General features: G+C 51.1%; 1 protein-coding gene across 2 annotated transcripts in view; it reads left to right on the plus strand.

The window, feature by feature from the left end:
- Positions 1–9,648: 9,648 nt before the first annotated feature.
- ICE1 (interactor of little elongation complex ELL subunit 1) overlaps positions 9,649–24,053 on the plus strand; it is a 58,153-nt gene continuing 43,748 nt past the window's right edge. The window contains exons 1-3 of one of the 2 annotated variants that reach the window (XM_026017680.2): positions 9,649–9,964; positions 22,274–22,332; positions 22,992–23,026. In XM_026017680.2, the coding sequence (XP_025873465.2) occupies positions 9,881–9,964; positions 22,274–22,332; positions 22,992–23,026 (178 nt within the window). In that variant the 5' untranslated portion in view covers positions 9,649–9,880. The remainder of the gene's footprint in view (positions 9,965–22,273; positions 22,333–22,991; positions 23,027–24,053) is intronic. The other variant, XM_026017681.2, reaches the window with a different exon arrangement.

Raw genomic sequence — 24,053 nt, forward strand, 5'->3', positions numbered from 1 at the left:
TCTGCAGCCCAAGGCCCCCACCCACAATGGGATGCATGTGGAAGAGGGGTGGGAACAAGAACAGGTCTTCCAGGAAGATTGTGATTTTTCCCCACTCTCTTGGTCCAAAGAGGAGTCTGCTCTGGTTTATGTTTGAAAGCATCACTTAAAAAAAAAAAAAGAAAGAAAGCATCACTTGCATGAGCATGTGGGACAGATGTGAGACAGAGGGGTGGGAGGGGTGGGGGCCGCAGGTGCTTTGACTGTGTGGCTGCCCAGCTGCTGGGGAGCTGGATGAGGCATGAGGGATACTCCCCAGCTCTGGGCCCTGGACGTGCAGAACGTGCTGCCCTGCAATTCAGCAAGCTGGGGAATGTTCGGGATGCCTGTCGCACATGGCAGGAGAGAGCACATGCTCCCTGAGCACCTGCCTCTAGAGTCTAGGCCAGAGGCCCAGGCAAAAACGGGTCCCGCAAGCCACACACCCGGGGTTGGGTAGGAAGTGAGGGAGAGAGAGTCGAGGGCTGAGCTCTGGGGCTGGGGATGCTGATGGGGCAGGGGGGCAAGCAAGAGAGCTGAGAGGGAGCAGCCTACACGGGGGGCCGGGGGGGTCCAGCCAGAGGGTCCCAGGCCCCTGAGGACACAGGATCAGGGAGGAAGGGTGACAGCACTGTAACCAAGATGCTGTGAGCCCTGCAAGCACCCGGCCAACATGCAGGTCCCCCAGCTTTACTAATCTGTCTTTCCCTGGGCCCAGGGAAAACACCTGCAGCGCTTTTCTGGGTCCCTGGAAAGTGTCTGTACCGTATTCTCAGGAGGAGGTCCACCATGAGGAATGACAGGAAGAGCTCCATGGGTTTACACTGTGGTCAAGGTTACAGACGCGTTTCATTGGATCCTTTTCCAGGAAAAAATAAAAAACAAAACTCTCCCTTGACTCCATATTCTCCCTTCCAGGCACCAAGAAAATTTAAAAGTAACTGCTGAGATGCAGAGCAGCGGTTCCTCGTCCCAGGACAAGAGGCAGAGCCCGAAGAGTTGCGGCGATCACGGTGGTCCGGGAGCTCCTGGCCCGGGGCGAGGGCGAGGCTGTGCAGGGCAGTACCCCAAAGCCGCAGCTCCGGGAGCCCCAGGACACCTGCCAGGAGCGGCCACAGGCTCCAGGCCCTCCCGCAGAGCCCGGGGAAAGTGCCCTCACCAAGCTCACGAATGCACGAAAGTTTCCCCTGTGTGGCGCCCACCGCCGATGGGCCAGCCTGGGGCGGCCCCGAAAGGGCTTCGCAGACCTCATCGTCCAGTGACAAAAAGATGACGGTGTAGGGTGAGGACAGTCGAGGGGGGTTTCAGTACAGCGGACAAGGGGCCCTTCCCGGTGCCGTGAGCGGGGGACGGGTGCTCGGGGAGGGGAACGGCGGGCAGGGCAGACACAGTGGGTGCTGGGGCGGGGCACGTGAGGACGCAGGACGCGGGCAGAAGCCGTGGGACCCACCGTGAGGCACCGAGGACGGCCCGGGAGCACAGCGCGCAGAGACCATGGGATAGGGCCCCGGCTCCGAGGAACGGTGGTGGAACAGGGACTGCCCGGACCCCTGAAGCCAGCCCAGGGGCAGAGGTGTGCAGAGGGCTGGACGGGAGGAGGTGGCGCGGACCCCCCGAGCTGCTCCCCGGCCATGGAGGGGCCTCCCACCGGGGGATGACCCCCGGGGGCCTGGTGCGGCTGTTTCTAGGCAGCGGTGGGATCCCCAGAAAGTAGAACAAGGAGCCGGTCTTTACGGGAGCACCGGTCCTCAGACCGGGTCCAGCAGAGAGCCCTCCTCACACTTGCCTCAAAGGACCAGGGGGTCAGATGTAAACCTGCAGGCAGGTGCCTGATAAGGGCACCTCCGTGCCTCAGTTGGTTAAACATCTGCCCTCGGCTCGTGATCCCAGGGTGCTGGGATGGAGCCCCATGTCCTGCTTAGCTGGGAGTCTGCTTCTCCCCCTGCCTCTGCTGCTCTTCCTGCTTGTGCCCACTGTCCCTGTCAAATAAATAATATATATATGTATATGTAAAATGTAATTAATATATATTATGTAATAAATATATAATGTAATAAATATATATATTATGTAATAAATCTATATATAAAGATAAGGGCATCTCTTCGCACGGCTCTCTGTTGCAGTCTGCCCAGCTCCTATCACCTTGGCCTCGAGGTGGTAAGGTTCTTTACAAGGTGTCTAACTTGGAAATGTCCTGGTGGACTTCCTAGGAGCAGAGCCTCCCTCAGCAGGTCTTGGCTCTGACTCTGGCAGAGGCTCCCATTTCTCCTGGGAGTGCCATCCTTCCATGAGGTGGCATCTTGGGGGAGCCCCACTAGCAGATCTGCTCTGGCAGCAGTGGGCATGAGGAGACAGTGGCTGCCTCTTGTTCTGACCCAACGCCAGCGACACTCTGAGGTCTCTTCTCAACGTGGGCCTGACTCCGGGGCTTCTATGATCATCTCTGCATTGTGTGGCTTTCCCCCCCCCTTTTTATAAGATTTTATTTATTTATGGGAGAGAGAGAGAAAGAAAGAAAGAGAGCACACAGAGGGAGAGCGAGTAGCAGACTCACCATCGAGCAGGGAGTCCCATGCAGGGCTGGATCCCAGGACTGCAGGATCATGACCTGAGCTGAAGGCAGATGCTTCACCAATGAGCCACCTGGGCGCCCTGTCCCAATCTTATCAAGAGTCCCACTGAGTCTATTTAACCAGAACCCCCCATCCTCAATATCTGACCCTCCTGAAGCCTAATCCACTGTTCCCTAGAGACGTCCCGTTGGCTGTCTCTGACAAACATCCTGTTAGGTCAGTTTTGCCTGAAGCCCCCTCTCTCCCCCCCCCCAGTGTTCCTTCCTAGAAACATTCCATTTCTTACTTCATGGGCACAGGATGTTGTATACACAGATGAATCATTGAACTCTGCCTATGAAACTAATAATACACTATATGTTAATTGAATGTAAATAAAATAAAATAAAATAAAATAATAAAAGAAAAGAAAAAGAAACGTTCCATTCCTGGGCTGCTTCCTGGGGTCACTCAGCAGTTGTCCCAGGGCTTCCTAGAGCCTTATGATCATAGCCCCGGGAGAGACGAGTAACAAAGAGCACAGGCGGTAAAGGTCCTGTGTAACCAGAATCATGAAGGGCCTGGACAGACAGAGAAGCATGAGGCCGGGAATCAGAGTTTGGTGAGGGTGGGAAATCAGTCAGTGCTCCTGGACGGGCCGGAAGCTGGTGCCTAGAAGGCAGAGGAGGGCTGGGGCAAGTAGGAGCCCAGCTTCCCTGCCGTGAGCTGCTGCATCTGCAAGGGAGGGTGGCCTGGGAGGAGGGGAGACCCCGTGGGGCAGGAGGCTGGGAGCAGGTCAGGCTGGGAGGGTGGGAGCAGGGCCCCTTCCCAGTGCACCATCCACTCTCCAGGGCTCATTCTTGCTCTAGAGCTTTGCTGTTGGCATTTAAAAAGCTTTACTATGCCTTGAACAAGGGGCCTGGTGTTCATCTTGCACTGGGCCCCACAAATTGTCCAGCCGGTGTTGGTGCTGGAAGCAGCTGGAAGTTGGCTGGGCCTGCAGCGCAGGTGCTTTTTAGAAGCCAGCCTGGTGGTGAGGGTCCAGGCTGACAGAGCCACTACGGAGGAAGGGAGGGAGCAAGCTGCACGAGGGCAGGGACGTGTGTCCCGCGCCCCCTCCCTGAGGCTTGCTGTGGGCCTGCTCCAGTCTCTGGCACATGTTCTCATCCAGTGATATTTGCTGCATGATGAATGAACACTGGGAAAGAGAAGACAAGGTGAACGGCCCCTGTCTCTGGTCTCTGTGAACACAGGTGAGCAGGAACCAGGCCCACGTTAAAGGAGTCGCAGCATAGGGACTTGGCAGGAAAAACCTCTTGGACGGCTCTCAGGTGGACGTGGGGAGACGCAGGAGGGCACCGGGTGGGTGGAGGTGTGGGAGAGCCCAGGGAACCCTCAGACGGGAGGTGCTGGGGTGTTAGGCCAACTTTGGGGAAGAGCCAGGTGGAGGCCCCGATGGGCGCAGAGGCAGGTGTAGCTGCTGTGTGGCTCTGGGGACGCATCTCTGCCACCTCCTCCCTGTGATGTGGGAGACAAGCGCTTCATCACTCTGACTCTCCGCTCCTTTGCTTCTACACTAACAGCCACTTAGAGCTGCCGAAGAGCACACTTGTCCCCTTGCCGAGCAGGTGCTCCCAGCACCCCGCACCGCCTGTGGCTCTGAGCTTTGGGAAACACAGGCTGGGCAGGTGGCCACTCCCGGCTCACGTTCCGGGGAGGAGGAGGACAGGGGGCAATGCAAGGCTTGGCTCCAGTTCGGCCCCTTCACATCGCTCACATTTATCTACTTTCTGGGACAAGTGGGGTAGTGTTGCAAAGGAAATACAAGAGCCGTATGTGAGGGGCAGGTGGGATGAGGCCCGGACCAGGGGAATGAGCCGGCCCCAGAAGATCTGTAGGACAGTGGGGGTGCGTGACAAAGCATGGTGTGGGCCAGATCCAGGGGAGCCATGCAGGCTGTGGAAGGGGGTCCCGACTTTGTTTCTGCTGCAGTGGAGACGGTGCATTGAATCCGGAGCCTGTCCACCTCTCCTCTCAGCAGCATCACTGTCATGAGCAGCTGGATGCCACTTGTGGCTGGTGGTGAAGGGGGGAAGAGCTCGCAGTGAAGGGTTCCCTGGCCATCGGAGCTGGGGGTCCCTGGAGGGTAGTGGCAGCTGTGGGGCCGAGGGGGGGGCAGGTGGAGATGGGACCACAGGGCCTGATGATGCTCAGCTGCGTGGAGTGGCAGGGGTGGGAGGGTAAAAGGAAGAGTGGGAATGGTATCAAAATAAGACAATAAAATGAGACTTGCAGGGGTGCCTGGGTAGCCAGTCGGTTGAGCATTTGACTTCCGCTCGGGTCATGACCTCAGGGTCTTGGGATTGAGTCCCACATTGGGCTCCCTGCTCAGTGTGAAGCCTGCTCAAGATTCTCGCTGCCTCCCCCTCTGTCCATCCCCACCCTGCCCCCCACCTCTGCTTGCAGACACACTTGGTCTCTCTCTCCAAAGTAAATAAACAAATCTTAAAAAAGAAAAATGAGACATGCAGAAGAATCCCAGGGAGGTCCGCAGAGCAGGTGTGTGGGCACGAGCCTTGAACTGCAGGATGTGCAGCCTGGGACGCCAAGTGCCACCCCGCAGGGTGGCGGCCTAGAGCGGCCTGGTGTGCAGGCCAGGAACCTGGTGCCTGCTGCGAGAGGCATCGCGGAGGGGGGCACACGGCACATGTAAGGCAGATGTGCAAGGGCACCACTGGGCACAGCCCTCATGAAGGTGCCCTGCTGAGGGTCCCGCCACCAGTTCCTGCGACTCCAGCTCCCTGGGGCCTCTCACCCTGGACCACGTCTGGGCCCAGGGGCCTCACAGATGCTTCCCAGCAACACAAAATGCAGCACAAGTTATGGTGGCTTAGCTCCTCTCAGATGCCAGCGGGAGGGGTCAGGGAGACAGAGGCTCGGTGGGCTCTGGCCTCCAGCATCTCCAGCCCCCCGCCCCCGAAAAGGCTCCATGGCTGGGCTGGGAGGAGAGGCCATGAGGAGACAGCTTGTGGCTGGTTCTGCTGTGACTCGGGTTCACGAACTGCTCAGGTCAGAGGACGAGCTGCACAGACGGGCTACTGAGGGGAGTCCCTGCTTGCAGCCCTGCGGGGACCTCCCATCCCGCGAGAAGTTCCTACCGCCCCTCAGGCTGCAGGTAACAAGGGAAGAGGATGGGGTGAGCAAACCGTGGACACTTGGAGGACGTGCAGCCCGAGCTCCAACTCAGGCATCCGAGGAGGGGGACTGCTGGGTTGGCCTGGGTCTCTGCGCTCGGACGCTGGGTCCTGTGTCAGTCTGGTTCTGCAAATGTCAGAGAAACATTTCTCTGGGGATAAAATCAGATGTGGCCTGGGGCACAGAAAGGATGAGAGACCCGGACAGGACCCGGAATTCAACGGGAGGAGAGGGGAGGCGGAGGCGGACCAGTGCCCTGCTCTCCACAGGGCCTGCAGGACCCCAGTGGGCAAGGTGGCCACGTGGCTCCACGGTCCCAGTATCACAGGGCAGGGTGCGCAAGGGGGCGACAGGCTCAGTGCCCTGGGGTGCATCTATGTTCCCACGGGCAGGTGGTGGAGAGCCTGGGCGGATCTTAGGAGCCAGGCCGCTGCTGCGGACGCTCAACCAGTATGTAGTTGCAAGCTAGTTGCAGGGGTGCCAGGGAGGTCTCGAATCCCTCAGAGAAACTGAAACACTTCCCTGAGCAGCAGACCCCAGGATGGGGTGAGGGCAGCCCCCCTCCCAGCTGCACTTCTCCTGAGGGGGGTGTGTGGGAGCCACGTTTTACTTCCGGCTGTCTGCTTCCACTCTGCCTCGGCCCTGGGCATCTCGAACACCTGCCAGGCATCTTACGTGCCTCCTGGCCGTCCTCTTGGGGCCCGGACAGTTTCCACCTGGACGCCTGCAGGATCTAGTGCACAGAATACCCTCACTTTTGTCCAAAGCCGACATGTGGCTTGCTTCTGGTGTGCCCCACCCCACTCCCCATGGCCTCGGGCATCTCCCACCACTGGCCTTCCCGGGTTCTCACTGAGTCACGCCAGGGCACATGTCTAGCTTGGAGCGGCTCACCCCACACTTCTCCCTCTTCCCTCTCCTGCCCTCTTCTTTAGGAGGGGTGGGCTGCACTGTGCACACCAACGCTCCCTAACAGAATCCTGTCTCCCTCGCCTCTCTGAGACTGCTACCTCCCTTCTCCAGATCCCAGAAGCCACAGGAAGCATTTCAGGTGACAAGCTGTTACAGCTGCTTGGTGATCACAAAATACCCTACAAGGAAAGTGAACGTGTGCTCCCAAAGAGGGTCACACAACTGTGAGAGTCCTTTAAAATTGTGCTTCATCCTTAACAGTCACACCGGTTTTGTGCGCTATTGCAGATGATGCTTGTTGTAGGAAATGGATTCGTCTGCTTTCTGAGTGAGCTCCATCCTCCCTAAAGGCCATTTGTGTCCAACATACAGGGAAAGACTGGCATCCTGTGGCCACTCGTTAGCATTACATCGCAGGTCTGGAAATGCACAGGACTTCATCAGATTCGGACTCCATAAAATGTGTAGAGGAGTTTTAAAATAAATAATGCTACGTAGTTTATTTTTATTATGGAAAGTGCATCAAATGAGAGGAAGGTGCTTCCTGAAGCAAAACACAGGAACTTCTAGGCAACAAATCGTTTTCCATTCTGAGTATGTATGATGGTAATCTCCTTGGCCTCTGGACCAGATCTATTAACTGTTTCAGTGGAAGCACGTATTAATAAATTAAATCATCAGTTTATGTCACGTCTTAGTTATGTGACATCCTAAAGCTTTAGTTTGGAGAAGTTACTGAGAGAGTACCTGGGAGGTCCTGAAGCAAAACCTGAGACTTTTAGGGTCCGATCCTCTGAACTGTGGACTGGACTCCACAGGGAGTCCCCACATCAGAAGCCCGAATCTAGACTTCCCTCCAGGTGTGAGGACACAGGCAGAAAAATGCAACGTTTTTCTTGGAAGTCTCATGAGAAAAATGATTTTTTTGAAAAAACGGAAAACTCCAAACCAAAACACCACAAACTATTTTTGTGAGTAGGCTAAGGATACATTTGTTTTCCAAGATGGATGATGCCATCAATCACTTGTTACTTAACTACTCTCTGCCTAGTAGGTGCCTTGCACCTGCCCCCATCCTGGTCACTTTTCACTTGAACGGCAGCTAATCCTCTGTAAGACAACAGCAGCTCAAATTGGTCACTTGCTGGAGAATTTAAAGCCGGGTGTGTGGTTCCAAATGGACCGTTCAGCACTGTCTGCAGTATAGACACCTGCTTGTTTCCATCACAATGAGGAACAGCTGTGGCTCCCCACGTGGGAAAGGGGGACGCGTAGTTTTCAGCGCTCCTTGATCAGTGGCCCACCTCAACTCCCACTATACCTATAACGTGTGTCTTTGCAGTCTGCAACCTAAGAATGAGTTTTACGTTTTTTTTTTTTTTTAAGACTTTTCAAGTAACCTCTACATGCAACCTGGGGCTTGAACTCAGGACCTCCAGATCAAGTGTCACACGCTCCACTGACGGAGCCAGGTGGGGGGGGGGCATGTTTTGTTCGTAAAAGTGGTTCTTTACAAACCAAAACTATTGACAAATATGCGCAGAGATCTGTAGGGCCCCCAAATCCTAAAATCATCACCACGCGGCTCTTTACAGAGTTTGCTTGCCCTGCGTTACACATAGATTTTTGCTTCTTTCTCTCAATGTCTGAAGCACTGGCTTGAGGAAGGTCGTGGTAGAAACAAATGCACTTTCATCCTTGAAGGCGGGCGCGGGTTCTTTTTGACCTTCAATCACTTGCAGCCAATTCGGTTGACTCGGACATTCACTGAGCACCTACTGTGCACCGCCCTTCACAAGGTTTAAAAGGAAAACGGAGAGGTCTAAGAAGACGTGAAAATCACTGTGATCCAAGTCAAAATGTGGGTGTCACAAAAAATCAGTGCGGAAAAGGCGGGTGTCACGCAGGGTGGTGGAGGTAAAACGCGGGCCCTGGGCGGCCCGGCGGGTGACAGCGGATGCAGCTGGGAGGAGGCGGTCCAGACCCGGGCGCGGGCGGCGCCGGCCAGGCCGGGAGGCCGGGAGGGCAGAGGAGGCCTCCAGCCGTGCTGGGGGGTGGGGGGGGTGAGCTACTAATCTGGAGAAAACCTCCAGTTATTTGGGGAACCGTGAATCACAGGGCAGTTCCCCTGGAAATCTACGTGTTTGGGATCAGAATCCGGAAACGGGAGGTCACCGGGCCTCCTCGAGGGTCCCGCGCGGCCCAGGTACGCCGCTCCTTCCCCTCGCCGGTCCCGGCTCCCCCGGGTCCCCCGGGTCCCCCGACCCGGACCCCGCGCTCCGCAGCCCGAGCCCAGCACTCTGGAAGGAGCCGCTCAGGTCCGTAGGTGCGCCGGCGGGCGGGATGCAGGGGTCTGGGCCTTACACGGCGGCGCGGGGCAGGGCGGGCGACCGCGCGGTCCTCGGAGGGTGGCGGATGGCGGGTGGCGGGTGGCGGAGAATCCCCGCGCGCTCCGGGGGTCGCGCCCGAGCCGCCCCAGCGGCGGCTGGTTTCCTCCCCCGCCCGGAGGCACGCGTGCGGCTAGGAGGTGGCCGGCCGCCCCACGGCCCGCGGCAAGGACCGCGGGGGCGGCGCGGCGCCGTCTCCAGGCCCCTCCGGGACCCGCCGGACTGGCGCGGAGCGGTTCCCTCCGGTCACAAGTCGCACACCTGCCCGCCGGGTGCGGGTCCTTCCGGGCCGGCGGGCGCCCGAGTGACGTCACCCAAGGTCCCCGCCCCCTGGCTGGCGGCTGTGGGTGTCTATGCAAAGTCTGTCACACCCAAGCCGGCATGGAAGAGTCGCCGCCTAGACAGCGCAAGGGGTGCACCTTCGAGGCTGTTGGTCTCCCTGACTTTTCCCGTGCGGGCGCCTCTCCGGCCGTCCCGGCCCGGCTCCCCTGCCCATTCCGCTCAGGCGGCGCCGCGGGCAGCCCCGGGCCGCGGCGGGGGGCGGGGCGAGCTAGGGCGGGGCGGGGTCCTGGCTGGGCGGTGTCGCGCTCGGGGGCCGCGCCGGGTCGCATTTCTCTCCAGTGCCCGAGGCGGCTCCGGTCGGGAGAGCCTTTCGCCACCTCCACGGGGACCTCTGTGCACGGATGGACCCGCCCGGACCCGGCGGGAAGCGGCCTGGCAGGCGGCGGCCCCGGCAGCGTCAGCAGAGGGAGGACAGGGCCGAGGCCGCGGGTCCCTGAGGCGCGCGGGCCCACGGGGCCCGGCGTTGGCACCATGATGCCGGGCGAGACGCACTCGGCGGCGCCCGGGACGGCGGCGGACCTGTCGCGGTGTCAGGGCTGCGCCTCCCTGCAGCAGGTGCGGGCCTCCCCGGGCCGGGCGCGGGGCTGGGGGTCCGGCGCCCGGCGGAAGCCCCCTCCTCCCCTCCCGCTCCCCTTTACTGCGGCTGTTTGGGGAAACGCCTCCTTTGCGTTACTGGGCGTGCGGCCCGGGAACCCTCCGCCAGGATGCAGGGGTGGTGGGGGGCGTGCGGGCGAGTGCTGGGGGCCCTTCCATCACGTACCCAGCCCCGGGGCTCCCCGGGGTGACTTTGAGGTCGGCGGTGACGGGCCAAATGCCGGGGGAAGCTGCCCCTCTCTGCGACTTTTTTTATTGCCCTGGCTCATCCTGAGACATTTGCCTGGAGGCGCGACGTGCAGGTTGGCTGGGAGGGCCATTCGTCAGTGAAAGGCTTGCCGTTCCCGCAAGTTTCTAACCGCGGAATGGACTGTTGTGTGCAGCACGGAAGAGGCGTTGCTGCTGTCTGGCTCCAGGTCCTGCGAGGTAGAGGGAATAGGCCCAGGGTCTCGTTGCCGTCGGGAGTCTCTTAACCTCCAGGGTCGGTGCCTTTGACGGCAAAGAGGGACGCAGCCCTGCCTGCAGGAGTGCATTAAATTATCGCCCTTTCTGCCCAGTGGTCCGGGCAGCAGGGTCACAGGGGTGAACAGAGTGGATGATCTGCTCCTGAAAGTCAGACACGTGTGCAAATAAGACCTTAGAAGATTTTAAGTGTTCCAGAGAAAGTAGAGGAGGCGTTGGAATGGGGGTCTTGGCTTTTGGGATATTCTGGGGGGACGGGAGGTGGGGAGAGCTGAATGTTGAGCACAAGAGGTGTGGCAGGACCTCCCTGCACGGACGGATTAACAGGTGGGACCGTTATGGGGTGAGGAGAAGCAGAACAGCGTGGGGTTGGTGTGAGCAGGGTGCAGAGGGGAGGGTGGCTGCCTAGATGGGACCAGAAAGGGATGTAGGCCATACACACCATCAAAGTAAGCTGGGTGGGCTTTTGTTTAAGTGCATTGTCTGTGAACTGATCCCAGGTGTTTTCAGTGTTGGGAGCGGGGGACATAGGAAGGGAGTCACGCACCGGCACCCTGGATGGAAGGGAACTGGTGGTAGAACTGTCCGGGCTGCGCTGTATACGCATCTGTAATATGCTTTTACTCTTTTCCCTCAAGACCCCAGGAACATGAGTGAAGTTCTCCTGAATCTGTAATAAGATTATTCTTTGTGCCAGTCTCATCCAACAAGTATTTGTAGGTCACCTGCTGTGTTTGAGGCAGTGTGATTATAGCAGCAGGAAAAGAGGCAAGCATCCTTGATCTCTTGGAGCTTCCATTTTAGGAGGTGGGAGGAAGAGACAGACGAAACAAGTCACATGAGAAGATGATAAATATGTCAGAAATTGAGCGAATAAGGTGTCAAGAACAAATGGGCAAGGAAGGGGCCGCTGGCTGGTGGAATCTATGTAGGAAGTCCTGGGAAGGCCTTTCTGAAAAGGTTATATTTGAGCAAAAGGGGTGAGAGAATAAGCTCTGGAAATACCTTGGGAGCAGAGCATCGCTTACAGTAGGTGTGGAGCCCGACATGGGCTTGCTGGGTGTGCTTGGGCAAAGCACGGTGGCCAATGTAGATGTCTTAGTCTCTTCTGGGCTGCTGTAACAAAATGTCATAGACTGGGTGGCTTATGAGTCCTAGGAACTTATTCCTCCTAGTTCTGTTGACTGGGAAGTCCTAGATCCAAGCACAGGCAGATCTGGCATCTCAGGAGGGCCGGATTCCTAGTTTGTGACTGTCTGGCCCTGTCCTCCCCTGGTGGAAGGAGGAAAGTGAGCTCTCGGGGTGGGGGTGGGGGGTCTTTTGTAAAGAGCCCAAATCCCATTCCTGAGGGCTCTGCCCTCATGACCTAATCCCCTCCCAAAGGTGTCACACTTTTGTTGTTGGCCGCCCACATGGGATTAGGTTTAAATATACAAATTTGGGGAGGGAGCACAAAAACAATTTCTAGCAGTCAGGACGTCTGAAGAAATCAGAAGGAAAAGGGTCTGAGGTGTGGGCCCTTAGACACCACTGCAAAGGATTTGGCTTCTACTCTGCAAAGGAGTGTGAGCTGTCAGAGGCTTTTGTGAAGAATAACTGGTGTGAATTATGCTTTTCAGTTGGGAATCTGGTCTTTCTCCAAAAACCTGGCCTACCCTTGGTAGTCCTCATCTCAGCTAAAAGTAGCCACTGCATCTCTGGTTGTTTAGGTCAGAAACTAGGTGTCATCCTTGGTGCCTGTCTTTCTCTCACATCCTGTGTCCAGTCTGTCCTCTGATTCCCTTGACTTCTCCTTCCCTATCCACCCCTCTTCACTCTTGCCCGCTGCTTCCAGCCTTGTGTGAACCTGTGTGATCTCTGGCCTAGGGATTCATGCTTCAGCCTCCAGAGAACTCCCCCTCTCTTCCACCATTGCTGCAGTCTTGCTATTGGTTCTCAGAATAGCAGTAGGAGGAATCCTGTTAGATCCTTTGGCCAGGCGTATGCAGGTTTGTTCCACGAGGGGCAAGATCATTAGGATGCGGTCTTGTGGTCTATTCACAGGTCTTCCTCTACCCTTGTAGGGCACGAGCAGCGCAGGCAGCAGTAGAGGAATGGGCCTGGCTGGGCTCGAGGGAAACTGGATTTACAAAAGCAGGGCCTGCCTTCGCAGACCTCTTCCCTAGGTCAGGATACTCCACTGCATTTGGGCTTTTGCCTGGAACGTTTTTTTAGGGGAAGAGAATGATTACTCAGGTGTAGAGTCTTGAACAAGTCTTTAATTTTGCAAAGGAATGCTGGAAAAATAGGTTTGTGGCACATTATTGAAGATCTTGAATAGTAACCCCCTTCAAGTTTTATACTTTTGTCAGAAGGAGTAGAGAAAGGTTTTGCACAATTACCAGCGGTGTTTTTGGTAAAAATAGCAGGTGGCAGTGTACAGGTTGGATGAGAGGAGTGCATCTAGCTCTGGAACCTTATTTTATTAATGCACGCTAGTGATAACAAAAGTCTGGGTGAAACAAAGCTTCCTGGGAATGGGAATAAAAAAGCAAAAGGGTTCAGATATGAGAAGCTACAAAGCGGATTTCAGGTCAGGGGAAGAAAAGATCCAGAGATTAAAACCAGAGTGTCTGAGAATTGGTAGAGGAAAGAGAAATAGAAACCAAGACAGAAGAGGTGTTGGAAATGTGGGATTGAAGTTCTAGAATGAGGTCAGAACTGGGACTTGGGAGCTGCTTTCACATTGTGGAGCATGAGGCTTCCAGAGCGCCTGATGTCCTGCTGAGAAGACAGAGCAGGCCAGGGTAGGTCGGAGCGGGGTTCCTTGTAAGAAGTTTGTTTTGGAGGGGGGAGATGGTGATAGGAGAATGAGGGAGCACGGTCTGTCACTTGAAGAGATTTTGAGAAGCTTTGTGACACGTCCTGAGATTAGGTGCTGGCACTAGCAGTCGGTGAGGGAAAAGCTGCTGGCTGCTGACGGAAGGCGGGCATGGAATGGTGGGTGAGAAAGGAAAACATAAACAAGAACCCCAGGAAGTGAGGGCGGAAAAGATCGAGAACAGGGAGCAGGTGGAGATCTGTCATTCGGGGTACGTCCCTCCCCTAGGAGAGGCTACCAGGTTCCCTCCTGGAGGGACACTGGTGCCAGGGAGACTAGGGGGTGCCCTGCACAGAGACAGTGGGCCGCTGGGTGGTTTTGTCAGGCACTTGGCATCTGGCTGGAAACGGGCAGGCTTGCCGCAGGCGTCTCCCAGTTGTTGCGGCTGCACTGGGCCTGGTTCTGAACCACAGCGGGAAGCTGGCTCTGTCCCGAGCGGAGCCATCCTTTCCTTGTGCTGGAAACCTTTTCCCTGCCCTCTTTGTTTCAGTGTTGCTGTGATGATGGTCACTTCATTTGGAAGCATGTGAATTAACTCCACGCTAGGCACCCTTTGTTTTGTCGTCCCGCAGCTCACCTGTTGTTAGCTGCCCACATGGTGGCGATGGTTGGTCCCTGAGCTCCAGCCCAGGGTCCCTGCGGCTGCTGGACTTGAGTAGTCACAGCAGAGCAGCGTGGCTCCTTCTGCGGTGGCGGAATGCACTTGCATGCTGCTTGCGCTGGGTTGTTTTAAGTCTGCTGGCATGAGTCGCTCCATTCTGGTGGAGGAGAGGCCTTTTCTTCATGAGTTTGCTTCACTGCAGAGCACAACAGTTTAACCTTTGGGCATCCTGGTGATAGTTGAGAGCACGTGGTTATACCCTTGACCTTGTGCCACTAGAGTAGATTCAGGGTACGTGGTGTTTGGCCGTCCTCAGTGCAGACTTGAGCCTGCTACTCAACTCGTGTAGGCCTCCCCCTGCTACTTGCCAGGGGTCGGAACTTCATCATTTGGACCCTGAACTGTGATTTTTCCTAGATGATCTGACTTGTAAATTATTCTATTAAAAGAAGGCTCACAAAGTTGTAATCCGTTCAGTGAGCAGACATTTTCTGAGCATCTCCGGGTCTAGGATGCCATGGCTTGTTTTGGAGTATAGTCGGGAAAGGCTTGGTGCACTTGTTCTAGTTGGGGTTCCAGATAGTGAGGAAGCTACCACAGGAGAAGCCTGTCAGTGAGTACTGTGCTGGGGGTTGTACAGGGTATGCGGAGAGCATCTACGAGGAGCAGGGAATGGGTTGAGGTCTGAAGGATGATTCTTAGTCGAGTAAGAGGGAAGAGATGGAGGGAGTGTGTAGTGGACCAGCGGGCACCGTGTGCAGAGATCAGTGTAGGAAAAGGTGGTTTGTGATGGATGAAGCACAAAGTGTGAGGTCAGGGCAGCTGAAGACGAGGCGCGAGACTGGGGCCTGCCTTCCCAGGAGGCAGAGCCACTCAGCTTGTTTGGTGGGGAAGTGCCCTGAGTGGCATTGGAGTAGGGGGAGCATTCCTGCCTTCCTGCCTTGTTCCAGTCCACTCTGCCAGAGGACATCACGTGGGGGTCCTTGCTACTGCTCAGGAGACACAGCTCTTATGCAGATCAGTGTAGACTTTACATAAGAGCACTGAATAAAAAGTTAAGTAGGAGGAGGAAATGTGGCATATCAAAGAGGATTCAAGCTGAACAGTGAGCCAGATCATCCCCAGCAGAGCAATTAATGGGATTAGCATGATCTTTAAAAATAATTTCTTTTGAAAGAATTTAAGACTTAAAAGAAAGTCACCAGAATAGTACCAAGAACTCTGGTATTCTCTTTAGCCCATTCACCGGGTGTTCAGATGTTTCCTAGTTTGCGTGGTCATTGGTACCCACACACTTCCTGTGCCCTGCAACACTGCAGGGCGTGTTTCCCCAAAATCTGACCCATTATCTGACAGAATGAGCCCGCAGCCCTCCAGCCTGGACCTTAGTCAGCATTGGTGCAGCCAGTCCCTCCCATCCTTGGGCCCTTCAGATTTTGCTTAGAGGCTCAGGAATCCCGCTTGCTTTGCTGGTTCCTGGTCCGGTTGACGAAGTGTGTTGTAGAGCACTGTCAGTACTTCTAGCCTCCTCCAATTGAGTCTCTCTTTGCCTTTCACGTACCTGAAAGCTTAAAGAGCACAGCTTTGGGTTCTCATTGGCAAGGTCTGGAAACACTCTGGGGATCACACTGTATCAAGGATCCCAAAACCCACTCCAGCCTCAGTGTCATCCTACTCTCCAGGTGGCTTATTACACCAAGAGCATACATGCAAAATCTGCCAGGAGCAAAGGCCACGTGGTGGTGCCCTGAGGAAACCCAGTGAGGACTGGACTCACTGAAGTTCTCCAGCAGCGGCTGTGACATGGTACAGTGTCTACTGGGCACTGGTCTCATGCATATGCCTACCTAACACATACCCAAACTCCAGATGCTCAGAAGGAAAGCAAGTTTGAGCATAAACCACATTGTGCAGTTAAGCATAGGGAGTCATTCTTGGCATTAAAAGAATGATGGGAACCCTCCAGAAATGCAAGTGCCCAGACATCACCAGGGGCCTACTCTGCTAGCAGGCCTTTCCAGAGACAGCATCTCAGACCTGTGTGGGCACCTTGAGGGTTGAGGGAGTGCTCTGGCCACCTCAGGAGTAGAGGCCAGAGACACTGCCAAGCACAGTGCCTAGGACAGCCACCACAAACAGTCCTCCAGCCCATAGTGTTAGTGTTGAGGTTGACTTGGGCAGTGTACTTATCCCATTGTGCCCTGTACTTATCTGCTGTGATTCTACATGGTGTACTGACTCCTTAGTATTGCCGTTTCCCCAGATGCGCTGTCATCCCCTCTCCCCACCTCTGCCCCCCCCCCCCCCACCTCCGCCCTGGAGCACTGGCTTGCCCCTCTGCCCCCTCGGTGCCCTGTGTGCCCAGCCCCTGTGTTGATTCCACCTCTTGGAAAAGGGAGGGGAGATAAGCACAGATTGGATTTCTTTTATTTTCCTCAAGTGCTAAACGTTGGCAGGGACATTTGGAGGATGTTGTGTGGATGACATGAAAATGGTGTGCTTTGGAGAAGGAGCAAACAAGGAGTAAAACGTACAAGTAGCAGAATGTACTACTCTGGGAATATATTAGTGAACAAATGAACAAGTACAAAGTACAGGTTGAGGGACTATGCCAGGAGCCAGAGAAAAAACGAGATGGTGTTGAGTGGGGAGGGCTGGGAAGAGGCCTGAGCGTGGCAGTAGCGGTAGCAATGGGCATTCCAGATGAGCACGACCGCTGGGAGAGAAGTCAGGGGAAGCAGGTCCTTGGGAGCTAGATGTACGGGATGTGGTGAGCCAGCCCTTGGCCCCCAGCCCCACTTCTCCCTTCCCACTTTTAATGGTTTGCACTCTGTGTTTTGTAATGAACTCTGATGTCGTTAAATAATAGACTTCTGTTGCTGCTTCTTGCTTTTCAATGTAGGGCATATTGTTCAATTTCCGACTTTGGAAGGTGAACTAAGCTGTCCTACATTGTACCCCCAGCCCTCTGGAGCCTCCCTTAATGGCTCCCCCAGTCTTCTCGGCCTACATAGGATTTGCATTAAGTCATTCCTCAAAGTGGACATTGTCCTGACTCTATATGCTATTCAGAGCTATACTCTGGATAAATTTTTTTTTTTAATTTTTAATTTATTTATGATAGTCACAGAGAGAGAGAGAGGCAGAGACACAGGCAGAGGGAGAAGCAGGCTCCATGCACCGGGAGCCTGACGTGGGATTCGATCCCGGGTCTCCAGGATCGCGCCCTGGGCCAAAGGCACGCGCCAAACCGCTGCGCCACCCAGGGATCCCTACTCTGGATAAATTATACTTACTTTACCTTGATGTGTTTTCTTCTTTCCACTGTTGAATGATGATATCTGTAATTCAACTTGCTCATCTTGAAAAGATTAAGGACTATTTACCATATGCCAGGGACTGGGTCAAACCCTTCCTGTGGCTCATCTTATTTACTCCTGATAGCTGACCAGCTGTGCCCCTCCCAGCGCTTCAGTCTCTTTATCTGTGGAATTGGAAAGGATCTTGAGGCAAGGGGAGGCTAAACATATGCCCAAGTTTTACTCAGCCAGAAAGAGGTGGGACAAGAATTTGAATCCAGCTGTGTGTGACTCTAGAGTCAGGTTGCTGGAATGTCTCTTGTGTAGTACTTTATGTTACAGAATGATATCTGAAAGCAAGGTGGAGATGAGGCCCAGTAGCAAAGACCTGGAAAGAGGATGGGGAAAAAAGGGAAGAATCACTTATATTTAAAAAATAATTTTAAATGCATGGTGAACACCAACTACATTTACTTGGAGTTCTCTGTCAGAAATGTCATCTCTCTCTCTTTCTCTCTCTCTCTCTCTTTTTTTAAATATTTTATTTATTCATGAGACACAGAGAGAGAGGCAGAGACACAGGCAGAGGGAGAAGCAGGCTCCATGCAGGGAGCCCGATGCGGGACTCTATTCTGGGACTCCAGGATCATGCCCTGGGCCAAAGGCAGGCGCCAAACCGCTGAGCCACCCAGGTGTCTCAGAAATGTCATCTTAATGCTTTCATTCTATCAGATATTTCTGTCAGTTTCTTCTTAAGGGAAAAGAAATTCCCTCCTTCTCAGCCTTTGGACCTGCTCTGTTCTGGGCACAACTGCCTTCCTGGATTCCCATTTCCTCTGTCTTGTGTGCCATATCAATGGTTTTGGTGAAACATGTTCATATCCTCCAGGATTTCCCTATTAAGGCTGTCTGGGAAGTAAATTCATAGAAATTCTGGAGATAAAATGGCTGTTTTACCATCTCAGTTGATTGGTGCCTTGTACAGAATTTTACCTTGGAAATTACTTTGCTTGAAAATTTTGAAGACTTGCTTTCTAGGTCTCTAGGTTATTGTTGAAAGCTGAAGCCATTCTGCTGCCACATTCTTTGTATATGAGTTGCTCGGTTTTATTTTTCTCTTGGGGTTCCTGTAGGATCTTTGCTTGTCTCTGATGCTCTGAAATTTGGTGCCGATGTTCCGTGGTTTGGAGTCTGTTTCTGTTTGTGTCCTGGGACTTTTTATTTTGGAAACTTCTGGTTTCAATTCTGAGATTTCTTCTTGAATATCACAATTTCTTTGGTTATCTGTGTGTCTTTTCTATGGCTCTCTGTCTGGAACTCCTATTGTTGGGCACGTGAGATCTTGCACTGATACTCCAATTGTTTTTATTTTTCTTTGTTCTTTCTCATGTCTGTTTTGCTTTATTTTGAGAAACTTTTTTTTCCCCCAGTTTTATCATCAAACCTTTTGAGGCTTTTATTTTGCTTTCCTGTTTTTAATTTAGTTCTGACAGTTTTATTGAGATGTAATACACATACCATAAAATTCATCCTTTTTATGTGTACAATTCAGTGGTTTTTAGTTCACAGTTACGCAACTCTGTCATCACTTTGTAAGACACATTCATCCCCCGCCCCCCCCAATGCCCCTGCCAAGAACCCTCTTAGGCATTAGCCATCATTTCCATCCACCCAACGACCCCACCCCCCCCCGCCCCGCCCCACCCTGCCCCGTTCCTGGCAACCAACCACTAACCTCCTCTGTCTCTGGATTTGCCTGTGATGGACAATTCATATGAGTGGACTCATACAGCATGTAGCCTTTTGTGACCAGCCTCTTGCATGTATGTGATGTTTCCCAGGTTTAGCCTTGTCATGCAGGTGTCATTTATTTGTTTTCATTGCTGAGATCAAATGGTATGGCTGTGTGACATATCCTTTATCCATGCATCATTTGGTGTATGTTTAGCTTATTTCTACTTTTTGGCTAGTGTGGATAGTGCCGTAAGTCGCAGAGTTCGAATTTGGCATGGACGTGTGTTTTCAGGTCTCTTGGGCAGAGACCGAGGAGTGGCATTGCTGGATAACATGGTGAACTGTGTTTGACATTTGGAGGAATTGCCAAACTGCTGTCCACAACAGCTGCTCCATGTCGTACTCCAACACAGAACCCGAGACTCTAGTTTCTCCCATCCTCACTGACACTTGTCTGTTGTCGTGACTTCAGCCATCCTAATGGGTCTGTCTTTAATTTTTAAGAGCTTTAAAAAGAAATTTCTTGGAACTCTGTATATTCCTTTTAAAAGTACTGTTGTTTCATGAATATAACATCATTTATCTCTGATCATATTAATATTTTTGAAGTTTTCTTCTCAGTTTTTGTTTACTCCAACTTGCTTTGTCTTGTTTTGGTGTCTCTTTCATGTTACAGGCTTCTCTCTGATGTGTGGAAATCCATGGTGGTTCCTATTAAAACTGTTGGCTACTGTGCTGGCTGGAAATGCTGAGTGTGCAGGGCTTCTGGACCCTGAGCTTCATGCAGGTCTGGTGGGTCATTTATTTGAAGGCTGTCTTGTGCCAGTGCTGGTTAGATGTCCTCTGAGAAAGCGCTTTTAGTCTCCCGCTTGGAGGGCAATGGACTGGCTGTGACAGTCTGAGAGCCAGTGGGGACAAGCAGGTGGTCAGGGTCAGGTCAGTATTGTAGGAGGTGCTTTGTCCCTTTGTTTTTGGCACAATATTTGCAGTGTCCCAGGCAGAGGATTCTTCAGACAGCAAAGCTTTTGCTGGATGGTGGCATGGCAGAGAGGTAGGAAGTTGAGGATTTCATGCTTTTAAAAAAGCTTGCAACTAGTTCTCATTTTGGTGTCACCCTGCTCTCTCCTGTCTCAGAGCACCTGGTGTCACAGATTCCCCCCTTTCCCACCTCTCCTGCTTTCTTGAGCCTAAGTCAGTATTCTCGAATCTGCTTTCCAGTTTCCATTTGTCCTTTATTCTGCTCTCATCTTTGTGGGTTTTGCCTTTGGGGCAAAAGTTCCTTGGCTTTAGTATTAGCTGGCTTTTAGGGAGGGAAGAAAAGCAGTTGCATTATTTACCCTCTGTGCCCAGAAATCTGTTGTTATATGGAATTTATTTTGTACGTGATGATTATTTTTTAATGTGGAAAGCAAAAATATACATTGAACACAAATATGGAATGGTCCACTCATTGCCCTTTTGACTTACAATGTTTAGAGTCTCTACTATATACTATATCAGAATGATTAAAGATGTAAATATAAAAAATGAAAGTACTAAAAGAATGTATAGAAGAATCCTTTTATTTTAGCATCTTGGGTGGGATAGAATTTTCTAAATATATCAGGAAACCAAAGTTGTTTTTTTTTTTTTTAAACTGACAGATTCAGCTCTGAATATTTAAAGCTTCTGCATGTCTCTGTGGTTATATTTTAGTGATCAGTTGACATACTGTATGTATGTATGTATTTGTAACTTTAAATGAAATGTTACTTTTGCTCAAATATCTCAGGTATAAGAAAGTGCCACCACACCAGTGGTTAAGGACCACACAGTGTTAAGGAGCTATTAATAAGAGAAAAACTGTGAATGACAAGAGATTTCTCAGTCACACTCATAAAGAAATTTAAATGGAAAAATAGGCCTTTAAGATTTTTCAAAGCTCATAACTATCACCAATGCAGGAAGCCTATTTGGACTTGATCCTAAGGAAAGATAGAAGGATCTCACAGGAATGGGCAGGGATAGTCATGGGGTGCTGTTGGAATCAGAAAGAACCTGAATGGCCTTCAGTGGTGAGTTGGTGGAATGAGCACATCCAGATATCCTTTACTTATGCAGGAACAGTTCTGGAAGGAGATACTCAAAGAGGAATACTGATTGGTGGTGGGAATATAAGAAAACAAAGGCTTTTTTTTTTTTTAAGATTTTATTTATTTATATTTTGGAGAGAGAGAGAGGGCACACATGTAGGAGATGGGACGCAGAGGGAGAGGGACAAGGAGACTCTGAGCTGACCTCAGAGCCTGACTCAGGCTCAGTCCCATGACCCTGAGATGAGAAACGCCAGCCGAAACCAAGAGTTGGGCATTCAAACAACTGAGCCACCCAGGCACCCCAAACTAAGACTTTTTGTTTATGTCTTTCAGTGTGTACCCTTTTTTATTTTAACATGTTACATGTATGACTGCAAAGAAGATGCACAGACTACTATATGGGGAAATACTTCTAAAATTCTGTCATTTGGATTATCTAGAAAAAGATGTTTGGGAATAATCAATGTGGAAAATAAGTTCTTTTGAAGTATTTACTAATGAAATATGGAGATGTTAGGGTAAAAAAATCACTTAAATATCTGTTTTTAAGTCGTAGGAACATCTTGAGCAGTGTAATTAATGATGTTTTGCCTGTTGGATTGATAGCAGTAATTTAGAGCCAGATTTGTAGTTGGTCCCTAAAATATATAGATCTTTATAAAGACCAACTACAAATATATTTTGTATATATATGTATATTATATATCTTATAGATCTATATATTTAGGTTCTAAAATATATAGATCTTTATAAAGATCTATATAAAATAGATTTTTCATTGAATTTCATCCCTATTTTAGTATTCCCATTTGTTCTTCCCATGTTATTTTTATTTTTTGCTCTTTTTATAATTTATGTGACTTTCTGATTGTCTTAAATCCTTTCAGAGACAATTTTGAGTGAGTCGTAGACTGATGATTACTAGTAATTAGTGAACTAAAATAGTGAATATGTATCAGATTTTCACTGATTAATAAGAGCACTCCGTCAGAATGTCTGTACACCCCCCTTGCTGTCAGAGAGAGGGTCATCCACCTAAAGAAAGATTCAGAGTTAGAGCATGGGTTCAAGATCACACAGAGTAGGTCAGTGTTTCTATGTAACATAAATAATATATTTATGTATTTCTGTGTTTACATGAGAGTAAATATGTTCATGTCTTATAGTAAGTCACATATTACAGAAAATGTCATTCATATTACAAAAACAAGTAGCTGACTATAGCTTTTTTTCTTTCAGAATTTAAACGAGTATGTTGAAGCACTAATTACCTTGAAGCAGAAAATTATTAATACAGAGTGAGTATGTTTTCATGTGTTTTGTTGAACTTCATGAACCTGATAGACAAGCCAGAGCAGGTGGTGCTGGGTCCCTGGGCCCAGAGAGTTTCCATCCTCCCTGGGGCCTTGGGCTGTGGGTCACAGTGGAGCCCCTTATTGGCAAGCCTGAGGAGTAGGAAGTGACTCTGGTAGAGCGGGTCCTCACTGGGGACCCTGGGCTGTGGGTCACGGTGGAGCCTGTTACGGCAAGCCCAAGGGGTGGGTGGTGACTCTGGTGTAGAACGGGTCCTCACCTGGGACCCTGAACTGTGGGTTGTGGTGGAGCCTCTTCCGGCAAGCCCAGGGGATGGGTGGTGACTCTGGTAGAGCAGACATTTTTTTAAAGCTGTTTTCTATCCTTAAAGCCTCTGAGCTTTGGGACTGGGCCTCAGATTCCTTCACAGTATTTCATAGCCATCATACGAGCTCTTCTTTTGTGTTTCTAAAGTTCATATATCATTGCAGTGCTTTTAAGGAATTGAAGGTGATACATATATGTGTGTATACATATTTAATTAATTAAACATAATTTGTTGCAGGAAACCTTGGAAGACAGGTGCCTAGCGTATTTTGAAATGTGATTTTAACAGTATATTTTCTAGATCAAGAAAGTAATGTCATTCTTTTCTTTGTTGCAGTAATTTATTAACAGAATATCAGAAGAAATGTGATGATATCCTTTTATTATTGAGTTTGTAAAGGTACTTGTCTATAGCTTCTTAAAGAGCTGTAGGAATGTTCAGTTATTGTTAGGAAGGGAGTGTTTCCAGACTCTGAGGAAGGAACCCTCCTGAGCAGTGTAGCGGGCGAGTCTTTTCCTGTGAGTATGTGTTTAATGATGAAGAATGCTGGTTTCTGTTCTAGAATATTCTGTTTTTATCACTGGTTTTGGTTTTTTAGGGCCTCCTGATGTTGTAAGGGGTAGGTCTTTTTCATCTGTACTGAGGATGTGACATATGTTCTGCAGGTTTAGGAGTAAAGTGAAGTTGAACATGATACTATGAGAATTTTTCGGAATTTCTGTAAGATCTGCAATGTAGGGAATATTCAGAACATAGGAAAAGTGACTTGTTAATTAGCTTTATGATTTGTAGAGAATGGATGTATATCTCCTTAATCATAGAGTGATTTTGTATTTATAAGACAAGTTTGGTCCGCATTTGTCCAATAACCATTCAGAGCACCTGTAGTGTAGTTGGCCTCTGCTGAGATATTTTATTGGTAGTGTGAAAACTGTGTGTGTGTGATTGACTTTTCTGCATTTCCTGGTGAAAACACTGCCCATGAATGAAATCCCCCATGAAAATTAGTTCAGGTGTACTTTTAGGGATTCACTGAAGTGCAGCTTCAGCTTTGGTCTTGGGACAGAGGCTGTTCTTCAACTATGGCAGGAACACGAGGCCTGCTTTGGTAGTATTTCTGGCATTCCCTCAGCTTACCCATGATCACTGATGATTTGTCTGTGTTGGAACCGTTATGTCTAAGTTGCGTGATTAGAGTAATAAAATCAAGGCATAAGGCCTAGATTTGTTTTTAGTACTGAATTTCCACATTAAAAACAATGTACATCTGTGAAAATCCCCCCTTGTACTTCATCTGTTGAAACTCTGTTTAACCATAAATGTATATTATCACAAGAGTGATATCTTTGATTATGAAAACTGTACAGAAATATTTGTTAATTAAGTACCTTTAATTAT

The sequence above is a fragment of the Vulpes vulpes genome, chromosome 3 (assembly GCF_048418805.1).
Source record: "Vulpes vulpes isolate BD-2025 chromosome 3, VulVul3, whole genome shotgun sequence".
Lineage (NCBI taxonomy): Eukaryota > Metazoa > Chordata > Mammalia > Carnivora > Canidae > Vulpes > Vulpes vulpes.